At 37.5% G+C, this 19,577-nt stretch overlaps 2 protein-coding genes across 2 annotated transcripts in view; both read right to left on the bottom strand.

Annotated features, from left to right (window-relative positions):
- The window catches only part of LOC139983751 (uncharacterized), a 90,858-nt gene that overhangs the window by 61,963 nt on the left and 9,318 nt on the right, over positions 1-19,577 (bottom strand). The gene's annotated exons all lie outside the window — the stretch shown is intronic.
- On the bottom strand, positions 2,391-5,956 carry LOC139983009 (uncharacterized). Its single transcript, XM_071996325.1, has one exon. It carries the CDS (start codon positions 4,706-4,708, stop codon positions 3,389-3,391), a length of 1,320 nt encoding a protein of 439 aa, XP_071852426.1. The 5' UTR covers positions 4,709-5,956; the 3' UTR covers positions 2,391-3,388.

Here is a 19,577-nt window from a genome sequence, read left to right as displayed (position 1 = left end):
TAATTTGCATATTACACTCGGCGTCCAGATGGCGGGAGAATATAACATCATGTTCAATGTGTTGTGTCGTTCCCATGGTACGATGAACTTGGGCAAGTTGCCAAGTTCGAATGTCAATGACCTACTTATGTTCTGTGACCAATGTCAGTGGGAATTATGTGTGTAAAAACTCGAGTTTTTCCATTTGTTATATATATAGAAGTTTTTCCGTAAGCGGAGCGAATTTTAGGGCGGCTCGTTGATTGTGAGGAAGCACTTATCTAAGCATCAATATTTGTGAAAAATATCGTAAGTTTTTCATTTTCATTCATTTTCTTTTATGTTTGCCGCAATCGCGCCCGCAATGCATGCACAGCATAATATCATGTGTGAAAAAATGGCTGTACACGTGCGGACCTGAGAGAGCAAACTGGCCTTGTGTTGTTAATGTTATGACGGTACTTTCTAGAACGACCATTTGCGTCTTTTGGGGTCAACATATTTTCACACGGGATTTCACCATGCCATTGATCGATGTACACGGGTGATATGTCGCAAATATAAACTGAGAAAACGAATTAACGACACTATCATGAGCTCATGACTATTGGCCTACTACTTTAGTTATATTAAACACATTATTCATGCCTAAAACATCGTTTTTCTGTTTTTATAGATAGTTTGCAGTACATTACTAAGTTCTTTACATATTTTAAAATAATGTTCATGTTTAAAAGTAAACAAAATAGAAAAAATAAAAAGAGAAAACGCCTTTTTGAAAAATGGAAGCGTCCTCGCAGAATGGGCGGGGCATCTTTATTTTGCTTCAAGTTACATGTTTTCGCTCAGAAACAAAGTTTCATACTCCAACTCAAATAAAAAACCAAATTTACATCTCTAAAAAATAACTATTTTTCGTAATCTGCAAGTAAACCAAGTTTATATGTCCATTCATTGTTATTTAAATGGTTAAACAGCACTCTAATTTATCTGCAAGGGTGCCTCGTGGTACATAGCTTTGGCTGCAATCTCTCTTACGGCCTGGCGAAGTTAAGACTTATGTCACTGTGTTTGGGGTTCACAGTTAGAAAACGTCCCCCGTCAGTTTCACTACATGTTTCTTTGAGTGTCACTACTCATGCAAGTACAGGAATGCTCTTGAGAAAATTCCTGCCTTCAAACGACTGTTCCAAAGTCTAATAAACGAAATTGCTCGTTTTCCGACGTTTCGTGTAACCACACACTGACCTTCTATTTCGTTTAAAAAAGAATTTCAACGTATCGTTGAAAATTCCACGAAGGAAATGACTGAAATAACCAATCGTTAAAATTCGGGGAATTTCGATAATAATCGGGGAATTTCGATGAAAAAACGTGGAAATTCGGTTATTTTCCTTTTAACGAATTTTAACGGGAGTTAAGCGAAATCAGTACTGTAGGGTAGGAAAATATTAACTTAACCACATTAACGAAAATTGTTCTATTATCCAAATAAAATACATGTTTTTCGTACTGAGATCTGAAAAAAACGGGCGGCCATTTTTCTTCTTTTCATGCGCTAATACTAGTTTGGAATATGTGGCAACCTTTACAAAATAATTTTTAAGGATAGTTTAGATTTCTTGTAATCCGAATAGAAACTCGGGAATCAGGAAAAAGGAGGCCCATTGCGCGGACGAGAAACATGTTTTGTTTTTAACCGGCCCTTTTTCAAACTCAAAGTTGTTGGGTGGATTTTTTTTTTTTTTTTCAGTGGCTGGGTGGAAATTTTTTCTTTTTCATTCAGTTGGAGCCAACGGTAAATTATGTAAAAAAATTGACACAAGAAACGCTTAGTAACACTTTATTTTTTCTTCTAGGTTTTCAAATTCTTTCGGCGACTTCAATCCTATTCATTAAGCACAATAGCATTTCATGCGTAGACACTCGAACATGGATTATACGAGGTGTCTACAATTTATTTGTCAACGAGTTAAAATCGCGATTGTACTTGTTTATATACGTCTTTACACGATCATGTGCGCGTACAACATGTCCAGTTATACGTGAGCGGTACTGTAGACTGTGCATATTGAATGTATGACATTGAGTCTCGTAACTAAGTGCTTTGAACCATAGATGAAAGTTGTGTTGTATACTTTGAACACACGTAATATCAAAAAACGACTGTTGTAATTCTAAAAGGCCTATTCCACGATTTTGTGCGATTTTGTACGTTGTAAAACTGACCGCAAAAACCGTGAATAATTGTGCGAATTTCGTACAAAAATTTTCGTCCGAATTTTGCAACGATTTTTTAAATCGCGCAAAATCGCATAATTTCGAATAACGTCGAATAAAATCGTAAAAAATCGCAGAATATCGTTTCTTCGAAATTGTACGATCGTTAAGCGATCACAGTACTGTACATTGGTATGTCCCAACTCATTTTTGTGAAGGGCAAAAGCCTGAATATGACTCTCTAGTAAGTCTTTCAACTCTTTTATCTGGGTTGGAGTGGCTGGAGATTTGTCTATATTTAGTTTCTCCCAAATTTCATTGTACCTATCATTTATTGGTGAATCCCCACTATTGTTAATTACACTCCCAATGGTGTTCATGGAGTAAACTGACGGCCTAGCCATGTGGAGATCTGCAATTATACTCTTTGGTTCTAATGTAATGGGTACATCAGACGAATTATGAATCGAAATCGGGATCTTTGACCTTGTCCTTTGTTCAAGATGCATAAAGGCTGAATTAACACTTAAGCCTGTGGGAAGAGGGTGATTAGGTCCCTCAATAATTACATGATAGGCCCCCTTTTCTCTTACTCTTACTTCACCCCTTACAACCACCGACTCATTAGGTAATATTGTGACAGGATGCTTGATTTTAGCCCTTACTACTCCAAGTATTTCATTTCTTTTTGCAATCCTGTCCTTGTCACAAAGGCTTGTAAATGCTAAGCGCCAAGCAGTAGACAAATTGGCGCGTTGCATACAATGTACTCCATACCAAACTTTACAATCCTTCCTACATTCAGTTATTAAGTTAGTTCCTACAGTGATAGGCACTTTACTGTTGTATGTGGTATCTGGTACAAGTAGTGCTACTACGTCATACACTTTCTTTCCGAAGGCTGGAAAACTTATTTGAATTTCCAAATAACCTAGATAAGGCACTTTCTGACCACCTGCCCCTTCAATGTGCAGAATATCATCAAGTGGGTATATCGGAACATTCTTCAAGTACGTCTCATGAAAATACTGGGAGACTGTCGTAATTTGTGAACCTGTGTCGACTAAACAGGGACACAGATTATCATTAACTAGGACTTCATCCTCATTAGGGGTACCAAGAATCCTATCGAAAATGTTTTGACCTTTGGAGTCGTCAAATTCTCTAGTTGACTTTTGAACGTGGCACCCTAATGTTGGTCTACCTTTAGGGTGCCCTGCTCGTTTAAATAGGCCCTTTTTGTTTGTTTACGAAGCCATTCTTCAGTGGGGGGATTCCTACACCCTTTCACAATATGGCCTTCCTGCCCACATCGATAGCATACAAACTGTCCCCTTGGACTAGCTTGTCCTTCCATTTGCCTAACTGGGTTTCTTTTAGCAGGGTGCACCTCTTCCCTTTGTTCTAGTTTGTCCAACCGTTTCATGAGGCGGTTCATGACATTAGACGAATCATTAGGTTCTGAGCACTTGGGTTGTTTTTCAGTATTTTCTTGCACAGATTGGGATTGAATACGCTTTGGGGCCTGCTTAAACCTAGATTCATGGAATTTCTTAGATTCCATAATTTCTTGTTCCGCCCCCCGTATTATACACATAACTTCTCCAAAGTCCTGAGCTTGTTCTACCTTATGTCGAGTGACATTCTTAAGGTGCTCATCATTTAAACCTTGCCAGTAAGTCATTCTAAGGGTGCTGTCCTGAGCTTCTTTAGTGATACCACCCCTATCACAAGCTCTTAGAATGAGCAATTGCAGTCGACGGCCAAAGTCAGAGGCACTTTCGTTACTTTCTTGCCTACTTAAATAAACCTGTTGAAGCAGGACCGCACCACTTTCCACAGTTTCATACAATTGTTCTAATTTCGAGATAATTTCTTCAATTGTGGAATCAGGCCCTAAAAATCTGACCACCTCCCCAGGCTGTCCTCTAACTGATCTCCTCACAATGGGAGTAAGAAGTGACGGTGAGTACAACCCCTCTTTACTAATCCCAAGGACCTCATATTTCCAAGTTTCAAAGGAAACTTCACCAGGCCTAGGCTTTGATTCTCCACTAAAAATGGAAATCCTGGGAGGTTGAAAATTAGTTTGGGGGTGGAGGGCTTTTACAGTATAATCCACAGCTGAGCTTTTCATTGATTCTGAAGAATCACTTACATGAAAACCAGCTTGTCTTAACTTATCAATCATACTTTCTATATTAATACTACCAGCCTGAGCAGTACTAGTTTCAGGTAAGGTATTTGAAACCAGGGGTTGTTTGACAGGTGCAAGTTTAACACTTACCACCTTCCCTGCAATCTCCTTGTCATTATACAATGCAACTGCTAACTCTGACTCAGAACTATAAACAAATTCACAAATGGCTGATCCAGTTTTCTTATTAGTTAATGGGTCAATGCCAAATTTCAAAGTTTGCACATCGCCAGCCTTGCTTAATAAGTCCCTAAGTATGGCCTCTTCCAAATCTGAGTCCAGCCCTTCAATCACAACTCCATGATGAGCCATGATGACAATAGAGATTATTAAATACTACAAAATCAAGTCAAGTAGCCAAATACACTATAACTATAACGAAAAGTATCAAACACTGAAAATCTGTGACGAATATGACTCAGCAATGTTAACAACAAAACTACCAGAAAACAAATATCAGCAAATAAATGATTTTGGCCTAGTCAAGCCCCACGTTGGGCGCCAGTTGTAACCCCTCCTTTCCATTGGTAAAGGTAATTAGGACAATGGGTCAGCAATATGTGAATCAAGTGGGCCTAGGCTTCAAGACAGGATAAAATTGTCTCCATGTCTGAATGGTTCAATGCTGATATTCAAAACAACTGCTGAGTCAGTTCTACACAGGTTTACAATGAGAGACACAAACACAAAGAAATGTACCATGAACTACTTATATTTTCAATCCTCCAATCGTGGGAAATGGGGATGTTATAAGGCTATCAATGGCACAAAACAATAAAAAGTATCTTACATTACAAAATATGTCAACTTGACCACACCCTTAGATATTAACTCTTAAATAAGCATACTTGCAGTTACATAACATACTGGTTACTGTGATACTGAACACTGTACATCAAGATGCAGCACAGGTGGTATAGACAATGTTAACAATAAAAGGGTTGCAGTGTGAACTGTACTATAAACTGAACATTTCGAACTTAGAAAACTTAAACTTATTGTCTATGGCCATGACAAAGGTTACAATAAAAGAATACTTAAACTTATCTGGTTTTACGCTGGTGCTGTCGCGAACTGTTCGCTTTCTTTCTTCAACGCGGAAAGTTCATTTTCGCGAATTAAGGTTCCGGTGTACATCAGTGTGCTCCATAATAGACTTGGTAATATACTGCAGTCCAGCGATTTACAAAACGGTATGACAATTTAATAAAATAGTTTAGAGTGACATCTACAGCTCGGTGGTAGCGTCCGGTTCCTTAGATAAATACAAAGTACAGGTGGGCTCCAAGAACAGCAATTAAGTAAAATATGAAAAGTCCATGGTTACCATCTCGGCAAGATCAGGAACAGTGGCCACAAAGATACTAATATGACATCCTCATCATAATTTAAGAATATAACTTTACATGATGAACATCTTCGAAACTCCCTATTTATACAACACTTTTTCCTTTAATAAAAATATTATAAGTACAATAGATCAAGCAAGAGAAGTCTTGCTCTCTCCAGGTGAAGAAACAATCTCTAACTAAACAAGATACAATGTTACCAGAACTATGTGACAACACGTCTAGGGCAGATTTCACAATCAGATGGTCCAAAAGCTCCCACAGTATTAAAAAAATTAAGTTTGTTTCAAGTTATGTAATACACATGTTTATTATTCTTTGACATCTCAGTGAAGTGAAAATGGAATGTAGAAGATAAAATATGGTGCAAATTTTGGAAAATTTACTACTTTAAATTGCAGAGTCACATGAAGTCACAATCCATTCGAATATCACCCTTCCCCCTTTTCATTCCCCAGGAGATACAAGGAAAGGCCTAGTCCCATAATTCTTCAGTTATGGAAAGCACCAATGTTGCAGACTATAACTAGTATAAAAGATATTATTTAAAAATTCTTAATTTAATTTTAGCTTGTTAAAATCGACATTGATGTGATTGGACGGACATTTATGGTAAAATATCAATTAGTAGTTCACTTAAAAAATTAATAAGAAGAGAAAAGAATTTGATTTTGTTGCAATGTGTTAAGGACATTTGCTTTATAACAAATAAACACAAAAACTGTCTTTAAATTGCATAATTAGCTTAACAATACAAAAACTTTTTCAATTTCACACATAACCATTGGACGGACACCACAGTTATGTGTGAATTTCACACATAACCATTGGACGGACACAGAGTTACAGTATGTGTGAATATTACACATAACCATTGGAATGAAGCATTGTTTTGAAAACATTCAGAATGGTTATGCAAACTACTTGATTCTGTTTCATCCATTTCTAACTATTATGTCTATTTAACTTACAGATATATGTTGCAAGGGTAGAACAGCAAGTGTATGGATAAATTCACACACTCCAACTCAGAGGTATCTGACTGTCACCACATATATTGCAATGATTTCACCAGCAAAAAGGGAAAATGTAATATAAAGTTTGCAGGCATATTGAGTTCACCTTTAATTGCTGCATTTAATTAACTGAATTGATGTTATAGAATTGTAGAATTGGTTTTTAACTTGTAACATCCGACATGGACGGACATTTATGGTAAATTATCAGGTAAAAGTTCACTTTATAACATACTCAGAAGAGAAAAGAATTTGATTTGTGTTAAAAGATGTTAAGAACATTGCTAAATAACAAGTAAACACAAAAACTGCCTTTAAATTGCATGTAGCTTGACAATACAAAACACTTTGTTTAATTTCACACATAACCATTGGACGGACACAGAGTTATGTGTGAATTTCAAAAATAACTTATGGAGTCATTGGTTTAAATATGTATACTAGTATACCCATTCACAGGTAAATTCATTAGAAAGCCTTACATTATCAAGAGAATTAATTGCCAGGCCATGCCCCTCATAAATGTGCATGACATTAATAGCATCACACATCAGCATGTGTAGCTAGGCTACCTACTGTACCAATATCACCATATCAAGTTTGTGTTTGAGAAATTCATCCTTTTGATTGCCAAGTTATTGCAATATATAAAGATTTTTACCCTTTGACCTCATTAAATTACTGATGTAGGTATTAAATTAATAGTGTTCATCTATAGGCCACCAAACTAATATGTATGGTAATAATCAATAGCTCCCTTGTCAAGTTATGGTGCATACAAACTTACGTTACATAAATTACGCTAAGCATGCGTCCTCATCAATATGCATGAGGTGAAATTCACATCAGAAAGTTTGGGCTATATACCAATCTAACCATACCAAGTTTGAAAAAATCTGACATGTGCTTGAGAAGTCATTGCACTTTGATGTTTTACCCTGTGACCTCATTAATATTCATGAATGAGCACCAAATTCAATTAGGTTCAACTTCTTATTATGGGCCACCCACTCACCAAGTATGCTATTGATCAATCATTCCCTTGTCGAGTTATCATTCATTCAAACCAAAAACTCAGTCCCGCCTCCCCATTAATATGCATGGTATCAATTACAACATGCATCAGCATGTATAAATTGTCTACCAATATCACAACACCAAATTTGAAAGAATTCAGACTTGTAGTTGCCAAGTTATTGCAATTTGAAGATTTTGACATTCGACCCTGTGACCTCATTAATATTCATGAATGAGCACGAATTCATCACTGCCAACTTCCCCTTCGCGGCATCCACTACCTTATTTCCCAGTCCTCACATTCTCTGTTCTGTTTCCTTGCAATGCAATGTGACAGCTACTAATTTACTACCCCAAACTTGCAATCTGAGTAGGCCTAGGAATACAACTACAAAAAAAATCGCAAAACTGGTACTAGAAGTACAAATGTATGTAGGGCAGCCATTTGCAAAAACTGTATTTTAGTCATAAACATCGCTCACAATGTGTACTTAAACATCGGAGAAGCGTTAATTCTTCATCTGAATACTTGACATGATCCAACGATCTAATTTGATGCAGCAGTTTTACTGTAAGTTTACATTTGTTACTCGCAGTGCCCGATATTGCGCAATGTCTGTCCCCTCGCACGTTATCCTAGCGTTATCTGTCCCCTAATATAACGTGCGCTAGGCCGATTACGATGTAATGGCCTTACATCTAACCATTGACGCTATTATGTGTGGTATGTCAACTACGATAAAAAAGATGCTAAACAAATATAAAAATAAGCTAATTCGTCCTTGTTTCTTGTTTTGAGCTTAAGATTTGTAAGAAATAGTATTTCGCACGTAACACTTTTGCACACGTAACACATGGGACGGAATTTCTTCACCGTATCATATAGTAACGAAAGTGTTGGTTGAGAACGTTACAGCTGGTGTTTACCAATAACGCGAAATCAGAGGCAGATTGTGGAGGGTGCACTGAACAAAATAATTTCCATACGATGTTTATATCCGTGACGATGTATTATGTCACACGTAACGGAAATTTGGACGGACATAACGTGTGATTTGTGAAAAACTACACAATTACGGGAGATTAGGTTTGATCGGGGATATTTTATTGTTATTATATAAGATACACTTGAGCAATGTTTACACAACAAAATCTTAATTTTTTTTAATCGTGTTGACAAGAAATAACTTAAGGCATACATTATTTGACATATTTTGGACGGAAATAATCTGGGAAATTGTCACTTATTGAGATACATCCACAAAGTACAAAATACCAATAAAGACCAAGAGACACCACTTATTTTATACATAATTCTTATCTTCATTGAATGAGCAAAATTTATTTCAGTTGCTCTTCATTCTCACAATGTACATACCAATTATTTAAGCAACACCTATTTGTGGGAGTTGAGTCTGTCCATTTTTGTACAAAAAAAAATTTCATAATTATTTTTCAAAGAAAATAATTGAACAAAATAAAAAATATTATCTTTTTTATTTCAAATGCATGAGTTGTTCAAATTAATGACAAAGACTTGTAATTATTTAGAGCACACAGCAGTACAGTGTACTTCAAACTGACTATGCTGGTTTGGACCATCAAACTGTGAAATCTGCCCTAGGCCACATGGCTTCCCCACATCCTATTGGTTACTTCTAGCAATGATCCTGTTGACCAACTAATATGATGACCAATCAGTAATTACATGATGGATTAGTCCTTATAAATATTCATGTCACCATGTGCCTTCCCTTCCCCAGCACTGGGCTATTTTGCAACCCTTTCCCACCAATACACTGTGACTCTAAATACTATTGTCCCAGGTATAAACCACAAGCGTTATTGTCTAGCAGGCTCAGTTTATCTCAGGAGAGATAAGTAGCAAAGATACATACAAAAAGGCTTTGTGAAAGTAAAATAACCATCACTAATCTGCAATATACTCAGCAGAGGCAGGAAGTATCTGTTTACCCTTTTTAATTAAAACTATCTACACTATTGACAGAAACTGCTTCTACTAGCAAGTTAAAACAACAAACCCACTGTGTCATTCATGACACCAGGGTTACACTTATAAGGACTAAGCACTATCCTAAAATTGTTATTTCCGAGTTTAATGTACACACACAATATTATTGCCACAAATATCACAAATTTATGATTGTTCCTTTTGAGAATCTGTTGACGTTTGTTAGATTTGTTTATAAGAACTTGCAGAATCATCCTAACTGTACTTAATAACTTTGGTTGCACAGGAGTCAACCTATGAACAATTAAAATATGGCCACAAAAATTCAAATATTCAACCTAAAAAACACTAATACGGGTCACTGGAGGCGCTATTCCAAAGTCATGTGAGGTCAACAGAGGTCCACCTCTCAAAACCAATTACAACCTTGACCTCTGATAACTTTCCGCATGAATGTCGCACGGGGGTCAACTATGGACAATTTTGATCAGTTTGGAGATTGAGATTTTGACCCGTAATTGACTTTTGTTGACCTTGGATTAGGGATGCACCGGATATCCGGTCCGGCCGGATAGTGAGCAATTATCCGGTTCCGGCCAGATAAATACAAAATCCAGCCGGATCTTTTTCAAAATCTGGCCTGAATTATTCCTTAAAAAGGTGTTGGTATTAACTTAAATCAATGTAAACTATTTCCAAAAATTAATAAAACCATTCAAAGTAAGGAAAAATTAGGTTTAACACATGTTTAATTTAATTTTCTCAATAATCTGACCCACTGTTTCTTAAGATCAACCAAAATAATACAACTACTGTAATAATACAACAAATACAGTTTGCAGTGAAATCATTTCTTGCAGCCTTCATCAGTTTAATATCTTGCAGTTAAAATTCCAGCAAACAAATTTACATACTGTATCAAGCTTGTCAACAATTATATTGTAGATATTTTATTAAAGAATGTAGATTACACCACTTCAAGTCATATTTAATGTCATAAATGGGGTCTTAATTTCACCTTCTTTATAATATGCGTATACCTCACCTAAGATTTGCTCCTTGTTTCATACTTCTACTTCTTATTAATGATTTTTTTTGTGTAATGAAAAATTCCGGTTCCGGCCGGATTTTATCTGGCCGGATTTCATGTACTATCCAGCAAAATCCGGTTCCAGCCGGATCCAAAAATTTGGATCCGGTGCATCCCTACCTTGGATCACATGACTGTTATCTATGGAAACGATCGCTTACCCTATTCACAATTAGTCCCAAAATGTCAACCATGTTGGACCCCATCATTGGGATTTTCAAAAGTTATTGCCCCCAAAAAACACATTTTGAGCCATAATTGACCTTTGATGACCTTGGATTACATAACGGTTTTTTAGAAAAGAACGTGCAACTAGTTAATTCACAACTTGTCCCAATATATCAGACATATCAGACTACTTCACTTGAAGTTGTTGCAACAATAAGTGGGCAGTTTTTTGCCCATAAGCGTCCTTGAATGACCTTGGATGGCAGGACGGTTTTTATGAAAAATGTTCCCCTTGATAAAGTGCACTCCATACTAAAATTGATATGCACTCCAATGTACATACACAATGTTATTGCTAAATAGGTATCAAATCCAACCTTTGGCACCTCATAACTTAAGAACCAGGTGTTCAGTCGAAGCGAGATTTAGTTTCGTCTATAGAGCACACATGGCTCTATCATATATTAAAATATTGACAAACTTTTTTCTTTGCCCTGTATCTCCTAAAATGAGCATCTTTATGAAAAAAAACCTTAACCTCGCTCTGATAACTTTGCACCCGAAGGTCGCAACAATTTTGATTGGAAGACGATTTGAGATCTCAACATGGCCACACAAATTCAAACAGTCAAAGAAACTAAGACAGGTCACCAGAGGTCAACCTAAGGTCAGGGTCACAAAGATGCGGGTCAACTAATGGATTACAAAAGCGACACGGTCAGAAAAAATGTTTTTTTCCCTGGAACATAAATCCGACGAAGTCGGATTTCTCGCTGCGGAACGCAGTGTAGGGGGTGTCTGAGGGGGGATGTTCCCCCCTCAGAAGCTGAAGCTTTTTGAAAATTTAAGACCCAATTGACCCGATTTGGTGGACCATTTTTACAGTGATTGCCAGTGTACTACAAATGTGTTAAACCATGTTACGGTAGCACATGAGTCGTTTTGTTGCAACATGAATCCCGGTATCGTAACTACAACCGGTATTTTCCTCAACTTTCATCTATGGTTCAAAGCACTTAGTTCCGAGACTGTCAATGCCATACATTCAATATGCATAGCCTAGGCTACAGTATGTACATACTCTTACACGCACGGTTATAAAAAAAAATATAAAAAATAACACGCAATATTAGGGCCTTCCAAAAGAAAAGCACAAACCTTGGAAAAAAGCAACCGACACCATCCTTCATTCATACTCGACGTACGATATTAGATTATCACGTTCGCACATGGATTAAACTAGTAATCCGTTCTAGGGATCAAACGATTATGCATAACAGTAAATACCGATTATTTTTTCATAATCGTACCGATTCCGATTATTTCAAAAAGAGAAAATATCCCGTTTATACGAAATCAGCAATAAAATTTGTGATAGAAAAAATTATTGTTGTGATTTTCCTGTTTCCTTTTGCTTTCGTTGTAATACAAAGGCTCTTAGGTATCCTTTTGTTTGTATCAAACTACCTCTGGAGTTTCTCGGGATTTTTTTTTTTTTTTACAAATTTCCAAAATACGAAAATATGACATCCTACCTAGTCAGCACTGTGTTCAGCGAATGGCCTAACTACCTCGACGTGTATGTCACCTGTTAATGGCTTGAAATGGGCTAAGAATAGTTACTCAAAATATCCATCTCAAAAAGCACCTCAGACAAACCATCCATCTTCAGTCTTTACCAAAGTGTAAATTTTATTTACATATTGGCTACATTCCGACTTTATTTTGAACTTATTTTCAGTATTATACCGTTTATAAACAAATAGAAATGTTACAAACTTGAAGTTAAACATACCTATTCGTTACCTATTTAACTCCATTCGAGTTCAATTAGAAAATGTATGCTCAGGCCAATCAAACCGAAAAGCAAATTGTACCATCTAGTGTTGCTACGATAATCGTTTTCAATATCGGTATCGGCCGATATTTGCAATATCGGCAGCATATCGGTATCGGTAAAATTTTGCCTAATTGCCGATAACAGCAAACCGATATTGAACTTTTCTTTTTAACAGCAGAGCTACTTCGTTATACTTGCAATGATCTGTTAATCTGCCCAAGACGATCCATTTCTTTAGCGTCAGTTAAACTCAGATTGATTTTCGATTAATATCCATGGAAACCTGACCCTCCGTAACCTCTAAAAACATGTCTACGGCGCGCGAATATAACCAATGACCTTCGTGAACCTTGGCCTACACAGAGCATCAGTGCAGCATTATACACTGTACTAACCATTCATTTCTCAAAGGCCTCCGTGAAAACCTTGAACAGGATGTATAACTGCACAGTTCAGCAGTGTTGGAAAACCTTGTTCAATTTCCCGCGAACACAAAATACTGACAACTTTTTTTATTTAAATTGTCACGAAACTGATAAATTTTAAAATGACGAGTTAGAGTACCTATATAATGTTATAAAATGAAAAGAGATTTAATCTGTCTTTCAATCTGTGCAACTTACAAAACTTCCGATATTATGAAACAAACAACGTTCAGCAAAGCCTTGTTTCTAGACTGCCTAACAATGAATAGCGTGCACTATGCGTACATTTTTACAACTGCAGTGTTTAACCCTATACCCAACTACCACGGTACATGTGCTGCAAATTTTCCCAGGTACCTTCCCAAACAACTGTGAGCTCATCCCCTGTGTAACACCTGTTTGTTAACATTTTTGGCACGTTGCCAGGGAACTTTTTAATTACGTGAGATCCGTAACCGCCGAGGTGGTTAGGCTATTTACCATACACTTAACTATGGTAGGATATTATTTTTTCCGTAATTTTTGGAAATTCTAGAAAATACTTTCTTTTTCCCCGCTTAACAACAGATGTGGTCTTACGGTATATTCATAAATGGATCCACTAGAGCCTTGTTTACATGACATTAGTTGCATTTAGTACGATATGCCAGTTTTGCGTGAATTTTTCGAGAGTAAAATTGCTCGATCTTTCGTAATATTTGAAAGGTGTACCACCTTACTTTCCGTACACAATTGGTCATTTCTCTACTGATTTTCAGTTTTTTTTTCTCTATACGGTCAAGTGAATAAGTTGTACATTGAGTATAAACTCAATAAATTATAACTTTTACATTGTGATCGACAGTTCGTAACCTAATTAAGATGCAATTTTGCAAGCATACGTTAACACTGTAAGCAACTTGTAAGTCTTTACGATGTTAAGGCTCACATTTACTGCGTCCAGTTTATTTTGTCTGTTAAAAAATATCGGTATCGTATCGGTATCGGACCGATATTGGGATGATAATATCGGATATCGGCCACAACCGATATTGGTGATATCGGCGCAACACTAGTACCATCGTAACTTGTTTAAAATTACTCTAGAATGTTACCAGATTGATGTAAAGAAATAATAACAACTAGAAACTACTCCAATATAAAATACAATTTTCTTTAAGACATAGCACATACCTTCCAAACAAATGCCGATTTCCAGCAAATTGAAAGTTGTAAACTAAGCTACGCATTTTTTTTTTTTTTTTTTGCAAACCAAAGGTTAGGCTACATTTCCCATTGACTTAGTGTGGTTGTTAGGCTAACATGATGGTTGTTGCAGTATTTCATGGATATTTTAGTTTTAGCTAACTGCGTCACAATTTCAGCAAATAAAGAGATGCTTAGGCAAGATTTTCCCGTTGACTACGTGTGGTGTTCGGGTACCATGCGCGACGATAGCAGCCTGGAAAGTATGTAAAAAAAGCTACGCAAAGTATTGTTGTTGTTTTTTTTGCGAAACGATCCTTGGGCTACATTTCCCATTGACTTAGTGTGGTTGTTAGGCTAACATGTGGTCGAAGATTGCAGTTTCCATGTATATTATTATATATTAAAATATTTTTTATTTGCGACACAACTAGAGCGAATAAACAGATGGCTAGGTTAGATTTTCACGTTGACTTAGTGTGAAGTAAGACTACCATGTGGTCGGAGATTTGTGTGGATGTTAGGTTATTGTCGCTGGTACTGAAATTGCTTCGTGGAAGCCGTAATTTTGCCATTGACTTTGCGGGAAGTTCCCGGTGATTGCGCCCGACCCTCTCGCACTGCTTCAAATTTGATGCGGGATTGTGAGAACTTATCGCACTGCTAAAGCAAACGCATGTCACTATTAATTTTACACAGACACCTGATATAACGAGGGCGATTTTTTTTTATAGTTCTGTTTTTGCTGTCTTGTTTTTTTTAATATTTTTTTTATCTTTGCTCCAAATTTCCCGCGAGTGACGAATATTTATATTTTTATCTCTGCTCCAAAATTTCCCGCGAGTGACTTAAATTTCCCGGGAACCAGGTTCCCGTGTTACGTCTTTTTTCCTGGCCTGCAAAAGCAAAACTCTCAACCTTGACGGACATTTTGTTCTCAAGTTATCGCAAAAATAATAATATGTCAGACCCTGTCAATGGGAGTTATTGCTTTGTTTATTATTTGGTTGTTGGCCCCTAATTGACCTTTGGTGACCTTTACAGGCACCGAAAACAATAGGGCACACCTTCTCACTATGGGAATCTAAATACCAAGTTTAAGTTGAGTTCAACTTTTCCCTGTTGACTTACAGTGTACCCAAGCAAGTGCTACAGACAGACAAACAGACACACACCAAGTTGACCACATAGGTTCCTTTTGCTAAAGCAAGGAACCAAAGATGATATGACCAGAGGGAATCCCATTTATTGGTTTCGATCGAATCGAAACCTACTGTATGCATTCATGCAGGCGGAGAGTGTGTGTATGCGTGTGTGTGACGCCTGGCTTGTAAACACGGTATCTCAAGTAGGAAAGCTTGGACCAATCTAATATTTGGTGCATATGAGTACCACATTGAGTAGATGTGCCCTATTTTTTTTTGGTGCCTGTGAAGGTCACCAAAGGTCAGTTAGAGGCCAAAAACCAAAATATTAAAACAAGCAATAATTCCCATTGACAGGATCCGACGTGGTTGATATTTTGGGACCAGTTGTGAATGGGGTAAGGGATCATTTCAAAACATAACGGTCATGTGATCCAAGGTCAACAAAGGTCAACTAGAGCACCAATGGTGCAGAAGCTCATACCTTTTCGAGCTGAAAAATGTATGGCCCACAAAACCAATTTTGGGCCCATGAGGGATACCCCCCCCCCTCCGTTAGCAGAATCCTGGCCACACCACTGGCTATAATTCCTATTTTCCCCCTTTAAACCCTATTTTACCCACTCTCTCAAACAATACCACTGACCTACCCTATTAAACTTTCTCCCCTCTACCTTAGCAGACATAACTTCACAAGCACTCCCTACAAGACATAACTTCACAAGCTGCCTACATACCTCAGGCTCAAAGACTTCTAAGAATCGGCAAGTGCTGATTGGCTATAGGGCTCTCATGCTTACAGTTCAACAGTTAATAACAACTCCCAGTCCTGCTTTAATTCCACTAACAGTTTTTGCAGAGCTTAACCACAAATTTATGTAAACAAACACTGCAGAGGCTGGGAGACAAATTAAAGGAGCTTTGGCAAAAAGTGAAGGCTCAGATTTTTTTAAACAATGGGGATTAATTGTAATTAATTAACTTTTGACCAAAAATTTTTAGGCATCACCTTCTTCATACACAATCCAACAATCATCAGTTCAACTTTGAATATGATCCATCAAAATCTTGAGGAGATTGAGATATTTGAAAATATTACAAAGAATGACCCCCGATGACCCCCTAAATGACATTTGACCTCAATTTTCCGAACACCCCTCGTAACTCTCATCCCGAAGAACATTGTGATCAAGTTTCATTACAATTGGCCATACACTGTACGAGCAGGAGCAATTTGAAAATATAGGGCCGCGGTCCGTGCCACAAAAGACCCCTAGTTGATCTTTGATCTCAAATTCATGAACACCCTGAAGGTAAAACTACCATAGTACTATCGTGACAAACCCTCAACATTGTACCATGGAATCTGTAGGAGAAAAAGCATTTTGCATATTTCCACAAAATGGCCCATTACGGCCCACAGGTGACCTTTGACCCCAAATTTTGGACCATCTCTGATGGCCCTATACCGAATGGTCCTTGTGTCCAAGTTTCATGAAATTCCATCAAACACTGTGCGAGTGGGAGCGGTTTTACCAATTGTTGACGGATAGAGTAATAGAGTGATAGAGTGATAGACGCCGCACTGTAACAATAGCTCACACCAGCATGCTGGTATGAGCTAAAAACTAGTATTTTTGCAATAACTTGAGAACCAAATGTCCGTCAAGGTTGGGAGTTACGCTATTGTAATCAGGGAGTCGACCCGCATCTACGTGACCTTTGACCTCAGGTTGACCTCCGGTGACCTTTATCAGTTTTTTGGGTTATTTGAATTTTCATGGCCATAATTGGATCTCAAAGGTACCTTCCGATCAAAATGGTTCATAGTTGACCCCTGTGCGACCTTCGTGTGCGAAGTTATCAGCGGTCAATGTTTTTGTTTTTTCATAAGTACAGTTAGGATGGTCGCACAGACTTGTCATGTTGCTTTTTGGAATCAGCGTGTCAAACTACATCTGACCGCGAGGGCGAAAGGTCAAATCTTGAAAAATATGCTCATTTTAGGAGATCCGGGGCAAAAAAAACAAAAAACAAAGAAAAGTTTGTCAACATGTTAATATATGATAGAGCTCTTTGTGCTAGATATAGGAAACCAACTCCCGCTTCAATCGAACACCCAGTTCTCAAGTAATGAGGTGCCAAAGGTTGGTTTTGATACATTTCTAGCAATAACATTATGTGTGTACTTTGCAGGCCATTCAAATTTAGGACAGAGTGCACCTCATCAAGAGGAACATTTTTGATAAAAACCATCGGGTCATCCAAGTTTGATTATGTGCAAAAATCTGCCAGCTTATGCTAATTTTTGCAACAACTTCTAGTCACGAAGTCTGACATGGCTGGTATATTAGGACAAGTTGTGAATTAAGTAGGGGCACATTTTCTAAAATAATCGTGATGTGATCCAAAGTCACCAAAGGTCATTTATGGGTCAGAATGTGTTTTTTTTTCTCAATAACATGTGAAACTACCACTGACAGGGTCCGACATGGTTGATATTTTGGGACTAGTTGTGAATGGGGTAAGGGATCCTTTCCAAACCTAACAGTAATATGATCCAAGGTCAACAAAGATCAATTAGGGGTCAAAAACTAGTATTTTTGCAATAACTTGAGAACCAAATGTCCATCTACGTTGGGATTTTAGGAGAGAGTGCACATCATCAAGGGGAACATTTTTGATAAAAACCATTAGGTCATTCAAGGTCATTCAAGGTTGATTATGTGCAAAAAACTGCCAACTATGCTAATTTTTGCAACAACTTCTAGTCACGAAGTCTGACATGGCTGGTATATTAGGACAAGTTGTGAATGAAGTGGGGGCACATTTTCCAAAATAACTGTGATGTGATCCAAGGTCACCAAAGGTCATTTATGGGTCAAAATGTGATTTTTTTTTTTTCAAGAACATGTGAAACTTCCACTGACAGGGTCCGACATGGTTGATATTTGTGGATTAGTTGTGAATGGGTTAAGGGATCGTTTCAAAACATAAGTCATGTGATCCAAGGTTAACAAAGGTCAATTACGGGTCAAAAACTTGCAATAACTTGAAAACCAAATGTCCATCAAGGTTGGGAGTTAGGCTATTGTAATACAATAGTCCAACTGCATTTGGGTGACCTTTGACCTCCAGTGACCTGTATGCGCTTCTTTCAAGTTGATTCTTTGAAGTTTCGTGGGCATATTCCAATCTAACTTGTCCATAAGTGGACTCCTCTGCAACCTTAATGTGCAAAGTTATTAGAGATTTGGTTTTGTAATACTTAATGTGTGGATTCATAACATTGAGTACAAGAACCCTATTGTTTTTGATGGAGGTGTGTATAACCACATATAGTAGACTGACCTGTGTTAGCATGCCATAGTGCAGGGCTGGAAAACCTTGCGAACCTTCAGAACCAGGTTCGCAGGAAATCCGCGATGCTCGCGGGAAATCTAGCCTGGCTGGAGAGAAAAAAAATCGGGGGACAAAAAACCGAAAAAAAAACGGGACGAAACTTAAAAAAAAAACACGAAGGAGCAAAACAGTATATCTGTAAAAACAATTAGGAAAATTTCAGAAGAAAAGTTTCAGAAACAAAAGAAAAATGTCCAGAGAGCGTGCTCGCAATTTTAGTCACAATAGCCTATAACAAGTAATGATGTGTCCCCAACCCACTCACAAAGGGAAATGTCACACGGGCCAGCGCGGGAAGGTTGCTGTAATAAATCAGCCTCACGGGAAATGTTTTGAACAATATTGCCATTCCACATTTTTTTATGCTTATATTGTATGTTAGTTAGTAAATGTTTTCTTTCGTATGAATTTGACTTCAATTCAGTGTTCCCTCTAAGGTGCGGGATTCCCTTCAACTGACTCAGTAATCCCGCAAAGAAAACATTTGTCTGCTGGAAATCCCCCCATCGTTTTCTTGCATTCGCGGTAAGTTTATACTCAATGCACAACGTATTCACTTGACTGTAAAACAA

The sequence above is a fragment of the Apostichopus japonicus genome, chromosome 16, assembly GCF_037975245.1.
Source record: "Apostichopus japonicus isolate 1M-3 chromosome 16, ASM3797524v1, whole genome shotgun sequence".
NCBI lineage: Eukaryota > Metazoa > Echinodermata > Holothuroidea > Aspidochirotida > Stichopodidae > Apostichopus > Apostichopus japonicus.
Note: the sequence above shows the minus strand (reverse complement) of the source record. Positions and strands in the feature narration are given on the sequence as shown.

Bases quoted from the DNA above. Each gene is read 5' to 3' on its own strand.
- LOC139983009 (XM_071996325.1), bottom strand. From the start codon at position 4,708: ATGGCTCATCATGGAGTTGTGATTGAAGGGCTGGACTCAGATTTGGAA.